Here is a 23,379-nt window from a genome sequence, read left to right as displayed (position 1 = left end):
GCAGATCATCTTACAAACCACATTTACTAAACCAAAAAAACAATCAAGATGCGAAGTTATTTTGCGTTTCAGTGACATGCTTCCACAAATATATAAGTTGTTGTTAAAATATTTTTTTAAAAATCACACTGCAGCAGATTGGACGTCTATAATGCAGTCAATTGTCCTACAGGCTAACACGGCGCTTAAGCCAAAAACTGCTGATTTCAGTGAGGCTTCATACTCAGTGCTCTGGGGCGATGATGGAGAAACTTCCTTGGTTCCACAAAAGAACACGCACAACGTGCTGTGATATGATTGAAGTTACACAGTCTATGTATGAAAAAGGCATCGTTATTCTGTCAGTAAGGTGAAGAGGGTTTATTATCGCTCTGAACGGAATGGGCGCGTCAGCGCCTAATCACAACGCTTAGCACAATCTGTTACAATCAATCTCAGTATGCACTTCCATTGACAAAGTGTAACTCTTGGAAATAAATAAAGGAGTAGGGGGCTAGAGAATGGGCATCTTGCCCTGGGCAGTGAGGTATTTTACACTCACAACTTGCCTTCCTTTTACTTTCACCCGGTTTAGCGGATGACCGCCTCGCTGGCAGGACGTGAAGTCTCGCTGTTCCAAAAGCCCCCCAATCCTCACCTGAACCAAAACGACCGGCAGCCTCAATGTTGCGAAATGAATTTGCTGTAATGACCTCTGCTGCAAGCAGCAATTACAAGACATGATTCCCGCCCTCGCTCTCAAACGTGCATCTCAATCCACAACCCTCCCTGCTGTTCCCGTTATTAGTTTGAAACAAAGCACAGGCAAGCAGTTAGTGGGGAATTAGATAGACTAATTACACAGGCCTGCCAGCACTTGTAAAAGAAGGGACAGGTTAATGTCTGCGTGAGAACTTTGAAGGGAACAGGTGAGGGCGGATTCATTTAAAGTGTCTGTTGTGTTTCAGGTACTGTCTCGTCCGCGATGCGCTTCGAGAAAGTGACCCCTTTCATTTTATTTCGGATTGGCCAATTCGATGTTAATCCCGATCAGGTCTGGTTATACAGTATACGCATGCAAGAATTGGGTACCACCATTCAGTAATGCACTCCTTACCGAATGAGACTCGGCATCTGAGGTCAGTTGCAAGGTAAGTTACGCTCCCCATATCCTCCCTCAGTACCAAGTGGCTAAATTTAGATCGGAGAGGAATTTTGCTGTCGCTGCCTAATCTAACCCAGCCCAGTGCTCACTTCAGATTATCACCATATCGCGAGTATATTACAAAAATGAACAATTTTACTGCATTAACAACATACATCAATATTGTATTTACATACATTTTTCCGGATTATTGTGTCTTTTTAAATCCACATTTTGCAGTTTTTGTTTAGGGGTTGCCCCATTCACGAATCTGACATCTTTGCGTTCAGTACACGCTTGGGAAGGTTTACCGCATAGTTTTGGTCAGATTGTCTGCTGTTCAGTTGCATTTGCAACTATTGAAATGACCGCTGCAAAATCCATCTCTATGGGCGCACTGGTGACAGTGTAGTTATCTTACCGGGACCGTCTGCAGTCACCAGACACCGCAGTTTATTTATTAGTCACAAGTAAGGCTTACATAAACACTGCAATGAAGTTACTGTGAAGTTCCCTCACTATGGAGTTAAATGTGGCTGATTAATACACAGCCCACCGTTTCAAAACGTCTGAGCTTGCCAGAGCATATTCACTTCGTGTTTTTGGTTTGAATTATATATCAATGTGATGACTTCCAGCCAGCGTGTGCATAATCCTCCAGAAAGTGGGGGAAACTGGTAGTTCCGATCGAAGTACCAGCTCCGGTCTTTATGCCCCCTATGAGTCCGGAGGTTGTAGGTCCCAGTTGCACTGGAGGGATTTGAACTCAAGCTGACACTTCAGTGCAACACCGAGGGCGAGCCGCACTGTCGGGAGTGCCGCTTCATTATTCCGGACCAAGGCATTCAATCCCAAAGCTGCTCCCGCCTACTCTTTGTGGGGTCTAGTTGTACACAAAGCGGCGGCAGCAGTTCCCACATTACAACGGTGGTCACCTTCTGCACTGTAAGGCAGGAGAGTGGACTGAGGGAGTGTTGGATCAGCTATGATCTTTTTTATATAAATGGCGCAGCAGGCTCGAAGGGCTGAATGGCCTCCTCCTGTTCCCCCATTTCCTATGGTCGAAAACGCTTCGGAATGTCCCACCGCCCGCTATAGAAATCATAAATATCTCCCAAGTTAAAGATGGAGATAAATGGATGGACAGCTTTGATTGTTTCAAGTTCTCTAAACTACCCTTCCTGATCTTTCCAGCAACGATATTACTCGGGGAGGTGAGGGGTTTGGTGTAGGAGGGAGGGAGGGGTGGTGGGAGAGATCAAATCGATCGAAAGAAGCAGGAAACAAGCTTGAACTCATTTCACATAAATCACAATAAGAGACCGCTCGCTGCACAATACCCGGCCGCACTCCCACAGTCACAGCTCTGATCATCTTCATTCTCCCCCGCTGTTTGTTTCTGGAAATCACATAAGTTTCACAATCCCCATCTATTCTCAGTAAAATATTTTTTTTCGACACGGTCGCTCAGCTCATGTCCCCACCTCCCTGTCGTTGCCCGCAGTTCTGATGGAAATGAGGGGATTTGCATTGTTAGATCCGCATGGAGAAAAGTGTCACTCTCTCGCATCGCCAAGGCTGCAGCAACTTCACACGCGGAACGGAACTTTCCGCCTCGTTAAGAATCCTCAAGCCGCAATGGCAAGAGCCGTTTGGAGTTCTGTTACCCACTGCCCCACAACCTTACAAAAGCAGTCAAAAGTGTTTCTGCTGATTTTCTACTTCGTACAACACACACACACGCACACACAGACGCACAAAGACACGCATACACACAGACACACACACACACAGGCACACAGACAGAAACATGCACAGGCAGTAACACACAGTCCCTAACTGCACCACGTGGACTGCAGCGGTTCAAGGATGCAGCTCACCACCACCTTCTCAAAGGCATTTAGGGATGGGCAATAAATACCGCCCCCCCCCCACCACAACACCCACATCCCATAAATGAATTTACGCACACAGACACAGAAACACACTCAGACACATTTTCTCACACACAAACAAACAGACACACAGACAGACACACACAGTCACACACACAGATGAAAACACATTTTGTTGGCAAAATGTACCTGCACCGTCAGTGTCTAAGGGAACTTAAAGATCTTTCAGAGACATTTTCAGTTTAATCGACAAAAATAAATATGTTTTTGGTTTTATTTAACATTCCGCGGTCAAACGCAGCTTTATTTCAGGTCGTTTTGCTAACTATTCTTTGTATCTCTTGACCTGTTTTGTTTTCATCGCCTGATCTGCTTGAGATCGATCATCGTGAATATTACGGAGCTGACATAACTTCCAGGGCGTTTGTTCGCAAATATAGTGAGTATTTTTTAAAAATGTAATAAAAACCAATAAATTCTATAAAACAAATATCATGTCAACAGTCTAAAATACACAAGCAGACACACACTGACACAGACAAACACCGACACAGACTCACACACAGTGACATATACACAGAAACACATACACACTGACGCATGCATTACTGCACACACATGTTGACACAAACACACACACTGACACATGCACAACCAAACATGTTGACACAGACATATATTAGCATATAAATAGTCACACACAGAAACAAACACACTGACACACACAAATACACACATAGTGACACGTACGCACAGCCACATGCACACATACACAGAGCCACACACATTGACACAGGCACACAGGAACCCACATAGACACACTGACACTCAAAGAAACACAGACACAAACACATACACTGACACATATATGCAAACATACACAAAGTGACACATGCAGCCGCATACACACACAAAAATACACACTGACATGGGCACACAAACATACATACAAACACATGCACATATCACATAGGTACAGGCATACAAATACATACAAGCACGCACTGACATACACACAAACTGACACACAAACAAAACACACACTGACATAGACACACACATACATACATACAAACACATGCACACATCACTTACAGTCACAGGCATACAAATACATACAAGCACACACACGTTGACATACACACAAATTGACACATACATGCAAACACAAGCACAAACTGAGACAGACACTGGCATAAAGTATACAGGTGACACACATAGTTACAGTCACACAAAATAACTGACGGACACACAAAATATACATACACACACACAAAAACACTTAGACAAAACCGCACTTAGACAAACGCCTTTACACAGACACACGACGCACTGACACAAATATTCACACACAGAAAAACAAAAAGCATTTCCAAACAAAAATACAAAATCATAGCTTCCTCTTTTTTCCCCCCAGAAGTACCATAGATCTATTTGTTCTGAATATCTGGATGAGAGTTATTGAGGCATCCCAGTGACTGATGAAGTGTGTTCTAATCGTGCTGCCCTGCTGTCCTGCTCAATGTTAACATGCCCTGACCTCAGAGAAGGTGAGAGAAAACGACACAGAATGTCAAGCAGGTCCCTTTTGCAGGTTTCTATTTATCGGCACCCTGTCTTAAATGTAGCTCCTCACAGCTACCTGTCCGTGGAGCCGGATTGACAGTGCCAACTATTGGTCCCTTAGTTGGCTTTGGAGTCACTTGCGTGCAAGCAATTTATAAGATTTCTCTCTCACGCATCCGTGATGTGATTGTTTTGTGCTGACCTGCCCGTCTATCTCTCCAAATGCATTTCTCTCAGTTGCTTTGCATTGGACTGTAAAACCGAAGCGTGAATATGTCAGTACATTTGCGATTTTGATTTTAATTGTCTTCTGTGGGACGATTTTTAAAGTGTTAACTTCAGTTTGCCCTATACAGACACAGAGTCCCGCGTCTTGCTCTGTCCTACAAGCCACGCGTTTCCTGTCCTACACGGTAATGAGTAACACGCTGCTTCATTCCTGTACTGTGGGGTGCTGCCTTCTTTCGTTTTCGATTTTCTCCGCAAGGGTCAAACTCTCAACTGCAGAAACCTCACCAGAAAATCTCGCTTTCAGGCCACCAGTGCTCTCAGCACCGTCCAGTCCTGGGGAGAACGAGGGGCTCATTTCTGACTTTGGACTTAAACATCATAGCAATCACAGAGCGCAGAAGGGGATGGGCCATGCGGCCCATCCGTGCCTGTGCCAACCCTTTGAACAAACCATCCGATTCACCCTCCGCCCCTGCTCTTACCCCACAGTCCGGCAAATATTTTCTTTTTATGTGCAAGCTCCTTCTGAAAGTTGCTACTGAATCTGTTTTCTCCAGTTTTTGAGGCGAAGCAGCCCACACCATAGTTTTGTTGTCAGTAAATGTGAATATTGGACAGGATGTGTGGGCCAGCGGGGGAACCACTCCGAGTTAAACTGGTCATGTGCCCAGTAAAATAACAGAACTCGTTTCATAGAATCCCAACAGTGCAAGAGGAGGCCATTCGGCCCATCAAGTCTGCACCGACTCTCCGAAGAAGCATCTCCCCCAGGCCCTATCCCTGTAACCCCATATATTCATCCCACTAATCTACCTAACCTACACATCTTGGGACACTAAGGGGCAATTTAGCATGGCCAATCCACCTAACTTTAGAACTGTGGGAGGAAACCGGAGGAAACCCACGCAGACACGGGGAGGACGAGCAAACTCCACACAGCCAATGACCCAAGCCGGGAATCGAGCCCAGGTCCCTGGCGCTGTGAGGCAGCAGTGCTAACCACAGTGCCCATTTCTTTGAGACAGAGAGCTTGGCTTATCCACCTCCTTGGAAATTGTGAGAGCATGGTGGCACAGTGGTTAGCACTGCTGCCTCACAGCGCCAGGGACCTGGGTTCAATTCCAGCTTCGGGTCACTGCCTGTGTGGAGTTTGCACTTTCTCCTTGTGTCTGCGTGGGTTTCCTCCGTCCGGGTACCCCTGTTTCCTCCCACAATCCAAAGATGTATTGTTAAATTGGACCTAGTGTCAGGGGGATTAGCAGCGTAAATGAAGGTTACGGGAGTAGGGCCTGGATGGGATTGTGGTCGGTACGGACTCGATGGCCGAATGACCTCCGTCTGTACTATAGGGATTCTATGGTTCTATGAACGTGTTCAATTAATTGAGAATTGATAGCAGGAGCTAGCTGGCTAAATTAGATACAAAGACACACAAAGCAACTCCTCTTCCAATCATTTCATAACCCCCCCCCCATCCTCCCAGAATCACTTGGTTGTACATTCCAAGCGTAACTAGTATTGAAAAGAAATTCGTTTGTCTGTGAATCGTTCTGGGAAGTTCTGAGGTCGTGAAAGGTGCTATATAAATGCTAGCCCTCTGCTTTGGATTCACAATTAGAATATTAACTTGTGCTGGGCCATCGGTGGGTCTGTTATGAGCGACTGGGTTTCCATCGGGTGGAATGCATCTGACAATGTGATCAGATTGTGTTGAACCCGTGTGCAAAAAAAAAACTCGCAGCAGCTCCCTCTTCACCTTGCGGGACAGCATGCCCCGCCGATTTTTCCGCAGTTTCGGTATTACTAAAGCTAGAGTGCTGGTTGAAAGAAGTGTTTCCACTCCTGTCGCACCTGTCACCTCCGTTTCTTCTGGTAAGCCGTGGTGATGCGACAGTTCTCGGATTTGTTGACCGACATGGTTCCCCTCCCTTCTCCCGGTTTCTGATCTCGAACAGCCGTGAAACCCACGCTGCTGGTCGCCTGTTGCGGCCGCCGACGTGGGTGGAGTGACATTTAAAAGCATGCAGTTTTGGCGCATCGCTCACTTCCCATAGCAGAACCCACCAACGCCCCCCCCCCTCCCCCCCAATGCTTTATGTTCTAGAACAAACTCGTTGACTGTGTGTGTGTGTGTATTACTGTCCTTATTTGAATGCCCCCGCGGTTAATGTGTGTACATTTTATTTTTCAAGCATATTTTAAATGGGGATTTGACACGTACCCTGTAGCAGATCGACACTTCAGGGCGGAAAAACAAATCAGCGGGGCCACGGTGCGGTTTTGGATTGCAGAGAGAGATTAAGAAAAAGCACAAACGCCAAATATTCCCCCAGATCTAGCGCAGCAATCAGGTGAATTCAGATTTCTCCTGGAACAGTTACCCAACCAGAGTGGACGACTTGGGGAGACTGTCCCAGAATAAATATATAATTGTCTGAATATCTTGTGTGCATATGAAAGGGAAGAAAGAGACAATAAACAAAAGAGATATATAAAAAAAGAGAGTTAGAAGAGAAACAAACAAACAAAGACCAAATTGCCGAGGGAGTGGGGGGGGGGGGGGGGGGGGGGAGGGGAGACTGTGCAAAGCACTGAAACGTAATATGTACCATCTATACGGACCCAATCATTTTCCACTCCTATTCATTTTTCTGAACACATTTTAGAAGTTAATATTATTTTTTTAATGCATTCACTGGATGCGAGCGTCGCTGGCCAGGCCAGCACTTACTGCCCATCTGTAAGTGCCCTGGAGAAGGTGGTGGTGGGCCGCCTTCTTAGACCATTGCAGCCCATCTGCTGCTTTGGCAAGAGGGAAATCTGGGATTTTGACCCCGCAACGATGAAGCAACGGGGCGACGTGTTTCCAGATCAGGGAGGTGTGCAAATCATTGGTTATTTCTCGCTGAATGCACTTTTGACCCATGCTTGCAGCCCAGGCATCAATGAGCCATTATACCACTGCCGCTGTGCCAGCTTCAGTTATTGGCATCCAATCAAACTGTAACGAAAGTAAATTCGGGTAATATTGATAACTCACGACTTTGTGAGGCGGGTTGCCCAATTAGACGCCGCCGCCAGCCACTTCTAATATGACAGGGACTTGCACACTGCACCAATATTACACAGGAAATGATGCCAAGGTGAATGTCCTTGGAGCATCAGTGCCGGTCTTACAGCACACAGAAGTTACTCGAACTGACCTGACACCTCTCCATTGCTTCGCCATCGGATTAGAAGCAACAAACGTCATTTGAAATCATCGACCGGACTCATGTTCATTGCATTTGGACAATCTGGGGCAGTTTTTTAATTTGTTTTGGTGGGGAGGGAAGCGTTTCTTTTCTTCCCTCTCTGGAGAGACTGGGAGTTGACGGTCGCGGGGACTGAGGGCAGGAATGAGATGAGAACCGGGCACACTTGTCCAAGGACACAGTGTTAGGACTTTTCTTCAAGAGAGTGACATGGTTCTGTGTGTAGTTCCGAACAAGAGTCGTGTTGGAATGAATCTCACTTGTGGACATGATCAGAACCTAGAGATAAAAAAACACACGGCCTCTCTATTCGTTGCTGAAGTGATCTCGTTTGGTTCTTACATTCTTACTCTGAAGTCTATGCAGGAGGGAAGACTTTCCTTTGACTTTATTAATCGTGTTCTGCGCTATCAACTTGTTCATTATTTTTCCCTTTCTGAAACAAGTCAGACATCTGAACTTTCTTTCCTTCTGCATCCAGCGGGAATAAACTTATTCAGTCTTTGAAGAGAATGGTCAAAGAATGTGGGATGTGGTACACTAAGCGGGCCCAAAATGCACTTCGCATATCCCTGCAATGGAATGAAACCCTTCAACCATCAGATGATGGTGTGATCGACTGGATGTGAACTAGCGAGGCGGAGGATGAATGTAAAGGAAGGCTATCCAATGGGAAATGAATAGAAACTCCATTCCACACACACACAAACACATCCTGAGGCAAGGCGCCATTTTAAAATGTCGACCCTTGGTGCATACTGGAAGGAATGCATTGAATTAACTGGTTGATTATGTTCTCTTTATGTTAACTTCACGGGCACAGTGGTTAACACTGCTGCCTCACAGCCAGGGACCCAGGTTTGGTTCCCAACTTGGGTCACTGTCTATGTGGAGTCTGCACATTCTCCCCGTGTCTGCGTGGGGTTCCTCCAGAGCTCTGGTTTCCTCCCACAGCCCAAAGATGTGCGAGTTAGGTGGATTGGCCATGCTAACCTCTCCCTTGGTGTACCCAAACAGGCACCGGAGTGTGGTGACTAGGGGATTTTCACAATAACTTCATTGCAGTGTTAATGTAAGCCTACATGTGATACTAATAAATAAACTTCACTGGAGTGTGGGTGACGGTCTTGGGACCATTTAACATCAGGTTGAATTGAGTGTTCAGTGAACTGGGTGTCACAGAATGTTGACGGAATGCTATCTTCTCATGGTGATGTGAGAAAAAACTTTTTCACACAAGGAGTGGTTTGGATCTGGAATGCACTGCCTGGAAGAGTGGTGGAGGCAGGTTCAATTGAGGTATTCAAGAGGACATTAGATAGTCCCTTGAATGGAAACACTGTGCAGGGGTATGGGGGAAAGGCACTAAATCATGATGCTCGTTTAGAGAGTTGTGCAGACACGATGGGCCAAATGGCTTCGTTCTTCGCCCTAACAATTCTGTGATGACACCATCACACACAACGTGAATTTTAATATTTTTCACCACCAGTGTATATTGGAAATACCATTTATCTTTCTAATGTTTATTGATTAGTGCCACAAGTAGGCTACATTAACACTGCAATGAAGTTACTGTGCAAATCTCCTAGTTGCCACACTCTGGCACCTGTTCAGGTACACTGAGGGAGAATTTAGCATGGCCCATGTACCTAACCAGATTGTGTGAGGAAACCAGAGCACCTGGAGGAAACCCACACCGACACGTGCAGACTCCACACAGACAGTGACCCAAGCCGGGAATCGAACCTGGGTTCCTGGCGCTGTGAGGCAGCAGTGTTAACCACTGCGCCACTGTGCCGCATCGCTTTGCGATGCTGACTGACCCGCTGTGCATTCGCCTTCATTATCTATTGTGATCCTGCCCTCTTTTATAAAATAAATCTTTCATGACTTGGTTTTGGCTTGAAGTCTGTGTCTGCGGTACCCAAAGCCTGTCTCGGATCAGCCTCTGGATTGGGCTGTGAACATGTGTTAGAAAAAAAAGAAACAAAATACATTTGCATTTATATAGTGCCTTTCACGCCCTCGGGAGCTTTTGAGGCAATGAGGTATGTACCAGCAGGTGTGGTGCAAAGGAGGCGATCCCACTAGCGAGAATTTCCAAACACTTTGAACATTATAAATGCACCAGGTACAACATTGGCGTCTGTCTCGTTCCAATCTGGTGCATCTTCATATCACTTACATTATGTAGTCAAGGTGAAATTCATTGATTGATCGAATGTAACATTTTTTTGCGGGCTGTCTTCACGGCGAAGGCACATCTACCAGGTGGTGAATCGAATAGAACATAAGCAAATACAATTGATGAAATGTAGGAACCTGGCTGATGTTCATCAGGGTATAGGTTTCCCCCGCGTTAACCTTGAAAAGGTTCGAGTCAGCAACAAGGGGAACGCCCCCAAGTTCATGCTGTGCCGAGTCTGCACTGCGAACGTTTGGTTCCAAACCCCCTCCCCCTCTTCCACACACAGCACTGCTCATTTGACGTCTCTGAATCTATTTTGTGCTCTCAATGAATTATTAGACACCGAACGTGTTGAAGTTGGAAGCAGGCTTTGCAAATTGGCCAAGCAAGACCATCCCAGAGTGCAGATCTGAAAACAATTGCCACTCTTCGGTGACAGCAAGTGTGACGACAGTTCCTGGGCCGTGCGTGTTCAGAAGCGTGCCAGTGCAAGAGGGCGAAAAATGTCCCAAGAATTCCCCTCTGCCCCCTTGCAATAATCGTTTGGAGATTGGTAGCGGGCGCCTGGCAGCCTGGAGAATGTTCATTCTCTGCCAGCAAGTCGCCAACCCACTCGTCCGTCCATCCTGCGTTCTTATGCGTTCTGCTTTTGTTTGGTCTGATTCCAGCCTGGGTGTAATAGAGGTCTTTATTAAGGGTATAACAAAGGACTTGATAAAGGTTGTACTTGCTTATGTTATGGGCGAGAGCACACCGGCGGGCATTGTGTCAGATTACTTTCTCCCCAAATTACTCTAGGACATCATAATGTACAGCTGGTTCCTGCTCTACATCCTGTGTAGGTGCAGAACCCTGCACTTTGACGGAAGAAGCGAGAGGGGTGCTGGTGGGGGGGGAGGGGGGGGGCAGGTGCAGAAATGAGTCGAAATTTGGTCCAATCACATGGCACTAGGTAGGTCGGTAGATAGGCCCAACGAATCTCCATGATCTTTTCCTTTTTAAAATACTTCCAATGCAGCTTTATCAAAAGATGGACAAGGGTGGGGAGTTTTCTCAGGATCACTTACATGTTTGCCAATCGATTTGTTCTCTATAACCTTACCGAAATATGCCCAGATATACCCCTTCCACTGATCAAACCAATGAAATCCCCGCCTGGCGGTTCCCAATCACTTCCAGACATCTGGGTCCAGTAAGCAATGTGATTTGATGTCAGGTTGCAGATGCATTCCATCAGATTCCCTCTCATGACTCTAGCCGGTGTAGAATACGCTCCCCCCCGCCCCCCCCCCCCCCCCGTCACCCCCGCCCCCAACTTTCAACAGTCCCGGATACAGACTGGGAGGCTTGCAGGGTCGCCGGAGAATACAGACAAACTCAGTCGAGGTATCAAGAATTGGTGATGAGGTATGCGAGTGAGGTGCAGGGTCATATCATTCAAGGAGCTGCAGAATGTCCAGTGTGCAGGATGTCACAGCGTGTTTTATGTAGATTACTTGTGGTCTTCCTTGCAGAGCCTAGATAACCCATCCAATTCATCTTAACCAGCCTTCCAACTACAAGTTTTTTAAAAAAATAGCATTAGGGAAGAACAATGAAGGGGGTTCAGAGAGAATGGAAATTAATGGAAGGGCTAATCTCCCCGATTATTGGCCCCGCTTCTTCCACATTGTCTGGAATATTTAATGCATCTTTGTGATTGTGGAATGGGAGGAGGTGGGGTGGGCGGGGGAGGATCTTTCAGTAAGTGTAAGCTTCAGGGGCTACTTGATGTGACTGGCATCTGGGTGTTAGTTTTCCTCCACCGACAACTCAACCTTTGCATATTGTCAGTGGTTGCAATCTTTACAGGGGGAGAGTGGCGAGATATTGTAGGTATTGTACTGTTCGAGCAGTTATTGTACTGCTGGAGTTATTGCCTGTTATCATCACAAATACTTCAAACGGCCTCATAATTGGCACAGCCGCGTGTTCAACCCAACCTTTCGTCATTTAACAACTTGCGGCTGGTTTTCAAAGAGTTAAAAAATATCCCCAGGACCAAATTCGAGGCCCAGTTTTAACCCTTTCTTGTTTGGCGACGTATTACAGTTTAAATTTGCTTATTTGGGTCCATTTTGAAGTATGGGCTACTCTGGAAATGTGTTTTTGGATCTTTCTCAATTACACGCACATTCTGAAAGAATGTGACAGACATTGCAACACAGACACACACAGACCCACACAAAGATACACACACAGACACACACAATACGCGCACACACAGACGCACGCACACACACACACACAGACATACACACACATACACATACACACAGACACAGACAAAAACACACAGAAAACTTTACCAAAACCATTTAGAACTAAGATTCGTGCGTTTGCAGCGACTAAATATAGATGTCTAAAGTTTAAATACACATTTATATTCCATCTCACTAGAAATTCTCAACTATTCTTTGCATGTGTCTTTCTTTGCCACGGTTTCTAAACCAGTTGCAGATTTACTAACAAGTACAATATCTAATCTTTTTCTCCCCTTTCTCAAATAGTTTTAAGGCGATTGTTGAAACCGCGGTTATCCCCACTTCACCCCCAAACCCTGCGCAGCATCAACTTCCCTATGTCAACTTCTCCAAGGCCGGTGTCTGCTGCTTTTAGGTTTGGTCTGTGCAATTAAGATCCAACCTAGTTGGTGAGCTCCAGGCATCGGGACTGATTCATTAACCAGTGGGTTAGTGAAAGAAAATTACACTTTTTTTTGGTAATGATGGTTGTAATAGAAATATTAAAAAGGAGCAGACGTAGGAAAGAGGATAATGCGCATTAATTTGCTGCATATTATATCAGAGGTTGGCTGGGAGGGGGGTGGTGGGTGGAGGGGAGATTTATTTTTTGACACAGCGAGTTGAAGTGGTGTGGAATGTAACTTTCAAATAGGAATTGCTTATCTGATTGAAGGGGGAGAAAAAAAAGAGTGACAATTAGGGAAAGGGGGAGGGAGTGTCGAACTGAATGTCTCTTTCTAAGAACTATGTATGCATTAGTATGTCAAGTGTGGGGCAATAAAATCAAGCGCTAAACTGCGGGTTCTATTCTAACATGGAATTCTACCTGTTTACCGAAAGCATGCATTTCTGCCTATATATTTTAATGTAAGCTGCATAATATTATCTATATGTATTGTATATGCAGTAGGATCTGTGTGTGTGTGTGTGAGAGAGATGTGTTTGTGACTCTATATCTGAGATAATGTATACAGCAAGAGTACGGAGGAAGGGAGGCAATTGAGCCGAAAGAGGCTTCTAGAGGTTCAAAGTAACGGTCTGAAAGGTAGAGCTACTCTGAGAGAAAGTTGGTGTGTGTGCGAGAGAAAGTAAGACAGTGTGTGTGCGTTTGCGAGAGAAAGAACCGAAAGGTTGAACTGCAAGACTGAACCGCCTTTTCTTGACACTTGTACCCCTCCACGCAGTTTCATTGCCCGCTGCACTTTACCAGCCTAAAGCTGGTAGCTCTCACATTTCAGTAACAGAACGCCTCCTAGCCTTCTGACCCAAAAAGCCGTGCCGTTTAATTCTTCCCTGGCCTGATGGAAATCAGACTTCCAGCTAAGGAATGAATGCATGGGGGGAAATTGCTGCACAATGCTATGCAACGAATAACTCAAACAATGCCTCCAATTCACCTTTTAATCTGCACTCACAAATAACACCAGCTCGAACACGTGAGGCCGATCTAATCTCTGCTAGATGCTGCGCCGATCTTATTTTCACTTCTTGAGGTTTGACATTTTCAGGGGCTGCGATGTCTAAAGGGAGACTCGATTAAGTAAATCGGCAACTACTCTTGAAAAGCACCGTGGACTTCCTGTCCTAGAATTGGACCCAACGTCTTTGAAGAAATATGCCCTTGTAAATTCCTCGTGTCTAGCAACGGAAACGCTCAGGGTTTGATACGAGAATCAAGCTCCAACATAAATCATTCGGATTATTAATGACCATAGTTAATACTGAGGATGTAAAAAAAAATGCATTATCACACATCTCACTACAGGCACCGATAGCAAGATACGAAAGGGTGACATTCTGACAAAACTCCCATTTCAAATCCAGGGGCAAATTTGTCTATTATCCCCCTCGTGCATGTAAGAAATTAAATACTTCTGCCTGTAACTCTTGTGGGCTCTCTTTAGCGTCAGCGTTGTCCCGACAGACTCTGCTGAAATGGCTTGTCTTCCTACAGTCACACAAAACATCACTTCCTATCATGGATGTTAGCCAGATATCACACAGACACATCTGATAATATTTACGTATTGTTTCACATCAATAAACTTTCAGCTGCCGCAGTCATAGATTTAAAAGCGTCGCTGGTGATGGGGGCCCCCATCGTGGCGACAAACAAAATGCGATAAACATTTGTACACGGGCCAAAATAGGCCGATTGTTTAAAAAAAAACATGTGCAAGTTCACCCTTTGACTAATTAAGTTTTGCTTTCACTGTGCACTGCTCAAGCGTGGCTAGCGCTCGGTTAGTTGACAAATCGAATAGTCAACACTGAACAAGAAAATCCCTAACTCGCCAGATGATCTGTCTCTCTGGCTCTCCCCTGGAATTGTACAACAGACAGACCCCAAGGAGTTAAACCGCTTTTTTTTCCATTTCCAATTCGAAGGCCTGATTGATATATTTGTCTCGATTTAACCTTTAGCACGCTTTAACCTGAAGCGATTGTGTTTGCAATTGGTGACCTTCCCAGCGATCGATAGCGGCCTGTTATGTAAGGGAGATAATATCAACGTGTAATTTACCTGTGCCTGACCGTGTTCAAAATGGAATGAGTGCCGTTTCCTTTTGACAGCGTGTGTTATATTTCCCGCTGTAAAGTTTTACAGAAATATCCGCCACTATCTGGTCGAGAAACTCACCAGCTAAAATATATATTTTTTCTCCACGAGCCCACAATATTCTGCCTCCCAAACACTCGGGTCTGACGGTGTAATAATCTTGTGGAGGCGGCCGTGAGATTGGTCACTAAGAACTGGTATTGCAGGGTAAGTAAAGGCACAATTCGCTCGTCGCAACGGTCTGACAGATGACCATTATGGATTATATATTAAAAGTGTTTTATTGTTGACGTTTTATAGGCATTTTATAATGTATAATAAATTCAGCACTCGAGATGACATCTGATGGTCAGCTAAGCTTACGCGTGCATGTGTCCACTTTGTCGCCAATTCGCATTTTCTTGAACGCACACAGCCACACACATTTGGGGTATGCCTTCTGTGCGCAGTTATCGGAATTTTTTTTCTTTCACGGACAGAATGACTTCAGTAATATTGTTAGAATGTCACCCTGACGGTACATAATGAACAACACAATAGCCCCCCTCCCCCCCACACACACACACCAACAATCATCAGGAATATTCCTTTACTGGAAATGTACACATGCGTTTTGTAGTAATCTCCCTAAAAGGAAACTTTTTAAAAAATGTCCTCCCAGCTAACTCTGCAGCAGCATTTGCAAAAGGACAAAGATTTTGTGAATTTCGTGCAACCGAGATTTTAAAAAAAAGTTTAATCTTTTAATTGCTATTTTGAATCATCTACCTTTACCAGTGTTTTGATCTCTGAGTCAATAGAATTTTTGATATTGAAATGAACATTTTGGACCAACAAAGATCCGATAGGTCAGGGACTGAGAAACTCTGATCTGGCTGGTTGGAGCAGGATAACGAAGCGTGAAACCTTCCATGCCCCCAATATTGTCAATGATAACCATTGCCAGGTGTTCCCGGGTTTTAGTTATCTACAAAACCCATCAAATGCGCATATATCACATCCCTCTCCCCACCCCCAATAAATTGTTAATCCATTCAACAACTTTAATAAGAGATGGCCAAAGGAATTAGGACAGAGAATTGCAAGGCAACACACGTGAGTTAAACTCACAGGTGCCTTGTCAAGAATTTAAGATTTTTTGTGAAAGCCAAAAGAAAGTATTAAATTCCCACCAGATTTCAAATTTTATTGTGGCTAGTTTATGTGAACTTGAAATGAGAAAACCGGACACACACACGGACATGCAGGCAGACACACACATATACGTACAGATATACAAACATACAGGCACACACATGAACATACAGATAGACACACACATATGTGTGTATACATCTGTATGTATATACATACAGACACCCACACATACATTCATCCACACATACAGATATACACACATGCATATACAATCACATACAAGACACACACATACAGACAGACACACATAAGACACACATTCACAGACAAGACACGCACATACAGATGCACACACATACAGGTGCACACACGTGCACGCACACATACAGACATACACACAAGGATACACACATACAGACAGACATACATACAGACATACTGGCATACACAATCACAGACAGACACACAAATAACAAGGGCAATACACCCTAGAAAACGGCGATATCACAAAATATCACTAACTCTAGCCTAAATCGAAAACAGAATCTGTGGAAATGCCGAATCTGTCTGTTGACTGCCTAAGATATTGTGACATAACGTGGAACCAACCCAATTGTGTGATACAGCCAAACTCCTGATCACTTTGCACTGTGAAGCCAGTTGTAGTTTTCATGCATAACTTTTTTAGAATTCTAAATTTATTTTTCTTGCATTTATTTCCACATGCTTATTATATAATATATACGTGTGTATATAGATATATATGCGTGTGGATATGTCTGTAAAACATTTCATTGCAATTCAGTGCCAGTACTTCAGGCATGGGGGAAGAAACCATACCGCGCCGTGAAAATGTCAACCTCCAGCACTCCACACGTACACACACACATGAGATTAAAGACGGGCTCCTCCCCTTTAACAAGACTTTGCTTGGAAATGCGGTCTGATGATAAAAGTAAAGGGCCATTCAACGCTCACCTTCCGCTTTCCAGGGTGCAAAGAGCATGCTGCAGAAAGATCAACTTTGTTTTATAAACAAGAAAAATATTTATTTGCGGTCGGAGACCATTGCAGTACCGCCCCTGTAAATTCATTCCGAGATGTTTTCCCCATTCATTGTCCATCAAAAACAATCACACTGATTTGTTAAAACTAAATCATCTTACCTTAGTGCATTAGACTTTACATACATGGGGGGGGGGGGGGGGGGAGGGGGCAGAGGGGGAGTACTATACGCTACAATATTGACCCACCTCTTATAATGTACACAACATGCCTTAACTTTGCCTTTACAGCCGGTAGGAATATACATATATGCTTTGCTTTAAATATACTATGAAGTGTAATTAAATTAGATGACATCCAAACACACACACACACACACACACACAGTGAGAACTCATTGAAGTATTCAGCTGCATGGCGAGTTACACAGTTAACCCAAAACACATGGAAAGGGTTTTAGCCCACGTTTAATAAACTTATATACCATTCTGCGAATCAACACACCACTTAATATATATATATATAAAATGTCCCACACATTACGGCAGTAACTGTTTTTTTTCCTTAGCCACAGTCCCAGGCCTTGTTATACAGAAATCCATTCTGAAATGAGTTGCTTTCTTTGCTGCAAAAAGTTCAGTGCATCATACATAATGAAAGAGTTTGATGTTTGCCAAGGCCCCGAACTAAAGTTAAAGCAAGTTCCCCCAACCCCTCCCTTGCAAAGGTAAACTTTCTTTTCAGGGAAGGTGGTTGATGAAAGGATTAAAGTTTCGTTTCGTATTTTTTTTGCTTCCAAAAGTCAAAACAAACGAGCAAAAAAAGGGAGAGAGTCACGAATATAATTTCTTGCCATGCCACAATAATTCATTTTAAAAAATCCATTGTCAACAAGCTAATTAAATCCATACATGTCCAGCATGCATGTTTATTAATAATATGGTCCTTTCATTAAAAAAACAAAAAAAATATACAGCAAGCATATAATGCATGAGATGGCAGGGTGAAGGGGAAAGAGACGGCAGTTTTGTTTTATAAAAAAACTTTTGATTAAAGTTTTTTTTGAAGGGGGGAGGTGAGTTGAGGGTGAGGAGGGCACAGCAAATCCACAAACTCACATGAAGAACTCCGGGGAGGAAGGGTTGTCACTGGACGATCCGGTTTCTCTGAAGCCGCTGGTCACCAGTTTCTCGTATTTCTCCTTGTAGGCGTCCCTCTCCCGGACAAGTCTGCTTATCTCCTGTTTTAAGTGTTCGACCTGCTGCTGGAGTTGCGTCTTCTCGCTCTCCAACATGTGCCGCTGCTGCACCCGCTTGAAGCGGCAGGATTGAGCGTAGCCCCGGTTCTTCAGGGTCCGGCGTTTCTGCTTCAGCCGGATCACCTCCTCCTTGCTGACTCCCCGCAGTTGCCGGTTCAGCTCCCGCACCGACATGGTGACCAGCTGGTCGTCCGAGAAGCGCTCGTCGTTCCGCAGGTGCGGGTGCGGGTGCATGCCGCCGGTGGTGGCGGGGGTGCCGCCGCCGGTGGTGCCGCCGGGGGTGCCCACGGCGGCCACTCCTCCCCCTGGGTGCTGGTGCCCCTGGTGGTGATGATGGTGATGGTGCGGCTGTGGCTGGTGATGGTGCGGCTGTTGCTGTTGGTGGTGGGTCACCACGGTGCCGGCTGGAGGCATCTCGTCGCCGGCCAAGCCCGCTCCAGCCGCCGGTGCATACTGCTGCTGCTGACTCCTGTAGCCCTCGAAGCCCGCTTGCATCTGCTGATGGGCGCTGTTGATGAGGGCCTCCACCGCATCCTCTGGCGTGAAGCTCAGAGCGTCAGGGTTCAGCTGCTGGTAGTTGGTCATCCAGTAAAAGTCTTCCAGGTGCGCCGCCTTCTGCTCTCCCGGGCTCGGAGCGCTGAAACTGGGCGACGGGGGCACGGAACTGCACGGGGTGCTCATTGGAGTAGAAGTCAGTGAGCCCCCGATTCGGTTGCAATGACTGCCCGGATTACCTTCCGAGTCGACCGGTTCCTTTTTGACTTCGAATTTCATCAGATCGAAGTCATTAACATATTCCATCGCAAGGGGACTGTTGGGTAGGTCCGCGTTGTTGATTGCCAACTCAGATGCCATCCTTTTGCTGAAATTTGTGTTAAGAAGTCCAGTCCTCCAGACTCCGGGGCAAACGCCTGCGATCGCCGCTATCAAACTGTTCTGGGCTGATGGAGAGAGAGCCAGCTTGATTTCTTTTGTTTTTCCCCCTCTCTCTAGCTGGTGGTTGGTTGGATTTTTATTAGGATTAGCAAATCTTGCCACACTTCAGTTTTTTTTTGAGGGGGGGAGGGTAAAAGATTATGATTGTCCCGGCTGCAGTCTGTTACAGTGCAGATACATCGGTGGAAAACGGTCTTTTTTTTCTCTTTAAGTCTTAAGCTTCATGCAATCTGCGCAGCGGCTCTGAATGTTGCTTCTGTCTCTCTCTCTCTCTCTTTCTCTCCCACCCTCTCACTCATTCTGCTCCATCGTGGCTGGCTGTTGGGGTTTTTTTTTTGTTGGTGGCTGTTCCTGTTCTCCCACACTTTATAATGGAGGTAAGAAGAGGAGAAAAGGGGGGGGGGGGTGGATAAGAGATTAGCTAGCTGAAAGACACAGAGAGAGAGGGAGACATACACACACACACACACAGAATAAAGACAAGGGATTGCGATGGTTTGCTGCTTTAAGGGTGAGGGGTGTGAAGGAACAGACGAACCCTCCCCCCAACACACACAACACACACACACACACTCCCCCGAACGCCAGTTGAGATTTTAAGCTGGAAGTCGGGGCTCGCCGGCACTCTGTTTAAAAGCATCGCTCCTTTTATACCGAACTCGACGTCAGATTTCAAAAGGGAAATTGACTGAGAGGCGCAGCCAATGGGCTGGCTCATCGCCTTGTCTGCTTAGCATAAGAGTGGAAGCGGGCAAACTTTTTAAACTGTCAATCAGAGGACAGGATCAGCTGACTGTCAGCTGGCAGGGGGAGAGAGAGAGAGGGAGGGAGAAAGTTTTCTTACTTTGAGGGGCTTGACCAGGTACCCCGAGCAAAAGTGTGGAGCAGAAGTCCAGAGAGAAATGTATGGGTGTGTCTGCATTTGGGTGACCACACACACACACACATACATATATATGTACAGCACTGTGTCAAAGATACCATTCTCAATGTAATATTCCTAATACATTATCAGAAATGGTTCTGGCAGTCCGGGATCTGGACTCACCCACACAATTTAGCGAGGGTGCAGCTGCTATTTCCATTTGACGTGCAGCCGGTGTAGGAGCGGGTTGAAACAGCGTTTATTAATTTTAGACAGGCCAACCTCCCTCCCCTGTAAAGCGTATCTTGTTTACTGGTGGCTTGTTCCCGGCCTTTGAACTTTAGCCACGGTGACCGGGGCTTCCTTGTCCAACTCTTGCACTCTCCCTCTAAAGGGCAAGTGAAGGAGAGGGGGAGGGGAGGAGAGTGGTATGGGTTTGTGTGTGTGAGGGTATGTGGTGTTGGGGGGGGGGGGGCGGAGGTTTGGAGGGGGGGGGGGTGAGCCTGAGCCAGCGTATTTATAATATTGGATAACTAACTGCTCTGAGATAGAAGAGGGGGGAACCTTGCTTCAAGGATTCAGCAACACGTTCTCTGCCCATGGAAAGAGAAATCAAACTTCGAGTTGGGAAAATGTGTGATTTTTACAAATAATGATACACGTAGAGTTGAGGATTGTATTCAAAGTAAAAGACAAGGCGAGGGTAACGGCTTTAAGGATATTGCAAGGGACCGGCTCTGCTAAAGAATAAAATAATTTGACAAAACGCTGATGGTAAAAATAGCAACAGAAATATTCCCCAGTGAAATTGGGGTTTGGAACCAACACAGCGAGCCCTAGCGGAGAAAAGCGGTAATTGTGGCCTTTTAGGGTCTTAATTTTAATTGTTTTACGGTTTGGGCTTGCAATATTCTGGGATATAAAGCCCCCAGAACAAAACTTAGCAATTTAACAGCCAATTAGCATGCTAGATACCGCTTCACAACATTAAAAGTATCAAATGAATACTTTTTAAAAAAAACAAAAAAAATCTAAATTTAATAATTATTGCCCAAAGGGTTCATTCGAATAATAGGTCAGATTCACACCAAAAAAACCCAACAAAGATTGGCGACACAGAAGTTTTGGTGCATCTGTCTCGCTGTGTAAGTGAATGATGAAAGTCTTTGCTGATGGAAAGAAGACCCTGGCGGATAACTGGCAGGGTTTTTTTTAAGTTAGGAGGTTTACCGCCTGAAAGGTACGGATCCGGTTGTTTTATTGTCAAGTGTATCTTGCTCAAGTAGACTCGAGCTCTGACACTGACGTTCCTCAGTGAAGCCCGCTCACCCCCCACCCTCACCTTGTACTAAGACCTCCAGGAGGTGAGAGGGACAATCCGACTAGGAAACTCATACTAATTTTGGCAGAGGGATTCCTGGAAGATTGCTCTGGGGGGAGGGGCGGGGGGTGGGTGGTTCTGGGGTGGGTGAATATTTTCAGCATTTAGATTTCATAAGATGTCATCTTGCTTGTTCGATGTATTTCACGTGTTTTTCTTTTTTTTAAATGAAAACCCCCCACGCGGAGTGTTCATGTTTTCAGAGTTCATGGTGCAGCTGGGTTTGTCTCGAATAAACTTTACAATTGGCTTCTGGAGATTTCAGAAACAGACCTTTAACTGAAGCGGGGAAGGTGCTTGGGGGGTGTTTGCACGCTTTTCAATGTCACATTTTCTGTGAAGTGTGAGGTGCTTGTCGCGGTTTTGCTCAGAGCAAGTGGACAGAGAGTGAATATTGCTTTAAACGTTTGTTCTAAGCCAAATGGGATGCAGGTCTTAGAGTGATAGAGTATTACAGCGCAGCAAGAGGCCCTTCGGCCCGTCCTTGTCTGCACCAGCCGTCAGGCACCAATTCATTCGAATCCCATTTTCCGGCACTTGGCCATGTTTTAATTAACACAGCATTTGTGTGTATGGGAGACCACAAAGCAATTTACCCTTGGAGATTCGAGTCATGGGACGCCACTTCCACGGGCACCCCTTCAGCCTAGTGCTCGCCGGGGCTCAGTGGGTGGCACTCTTTGCCTCCGAAGCAGACCGTTGTCGGTTCAAGTCCGCCTTAGGTGTCTATAAGGCCACACGATGTGGGATAAGTGCTCCAATACAGGACTGTGGTCTGCGCTGCTATTTCAGCCCGCAGAATTAAACCGAGCCTCCCCCGCTCTCACTTAAAGGACCCAGAGGCAGGCACACTGCAAAGGAAATGCCCTGCCTCGAAATTTTACATTTCACCTCTTAAATGATTCGCTGTGTGTGGGATCTTGCTGTGCGAAAGGCGGCTGCTGGGCCTCTCTACATTTCAACAGTGACTATCATTGTAAACTAAAAAAAAGTACTTTACTGTCGTACTTTATTTCGCTTTAAAGGACGAGGAGAGGTCCTGAAAGAAATTGTGGAAATGCTTGCTTAACTTTCCATAACTCTCCACGCCAATCGCCGCCCTTCGAAAGTAATTCGTGGTGCGAGTTGTCGGTGCTAATGAAATGTCCCCATCACAATTAGAACACTGGGTCCCGCTATATTAGTAGACATGAAAGCGGGTTTGGGGTCAGGACGCCAGCCTGGCATCCGGATGGGAGACGGGGAAGACCTTTGTGCGACCGAGCGGGGGGGGGGGGGGGGGGGGTGGGTGGGTGGGTGGTGTTGGGTGTCCCAGGCTGCACATCCACTTCCACTCTGTGACATGACAACCCAATGCAAACTACACTCACTTGACCCCAGCGTTCAAAGCGTGTAGGGGTCAGATCAATGCTTTTATAACGTTGTATTTATTTCTGATTGATAAACTGCCTAGCCGGGGTGAGGAGTGTTTAAGGCCCGCCAATCAAGTTGTTTATCTGGCATGCGCCACCTCTGACACTTAAGCAATAAGTTAAACCTGGCGGAGTGTTGGGCGCTGTCTCACTGCCTTCCAGCTTCACACAATTGATCCGCCACGAATTCCACCCCCTCCCCTCCTGAACAAGCCCTGAACATAAGCACAAGGTCAAAATTACAATGAAACAGAACAAATGCAGCCAATCGATACCGCAA

General features: G+C 45.7%; 1 protein-coding gene across 5 annotated transcripts in view; it reads right to left on the bottom strand.

Moving 5' to 3' along the window:
- Positions 1-22,944, bottom strand: part of mafa (MAF bZIP transcription factor a) — a 540,876-nt gene extending 517,932 nt beyond the window's left edge. For 4 of the 5 annotated variants that reach the window (XR_013497596.1, XM_078210558.1, XM_078210557.1 and 1 more), the window contains exon 1: positions 18,366-22,944. Coding sequence is in view for 4 of the 5 variants with exons in the window: in XM_078210558.1 (XP_078066684.1) it covers positions 18,366-19,360 (995 nt within the window). In the remaining variant the exon portion in view is untranslated. Of the gene's footprint in view, positions 1-10,257; positions 10,930-18,365 lie in introns of those variants that run through there. The other variant, XM_078210556.1, reaches the window with a different exon arrangement.
- Positions 22,945-23,379: the final 435 nt, after the last annotated feature.

The sequence above is a fragment of the Mustelus asterias genome, chromosome 4 (genome assembly GCF_964213995.1).
Source record: "Mustelus asterias chromosome 4, sMusAst1.hap1.1, whole genome shotgun sequence".
Lineage (NCBI taxonomy): Eukaryota > Metazoa > Chordata > Chondrichthyes > Carcharhiniformes > Triakidae > Mustelus > Mustelus asterias.
Note: the sequence above shows the minus strand (reverse complement) of the source record. Positions and strands in the feature narration are given on the sequence as shown.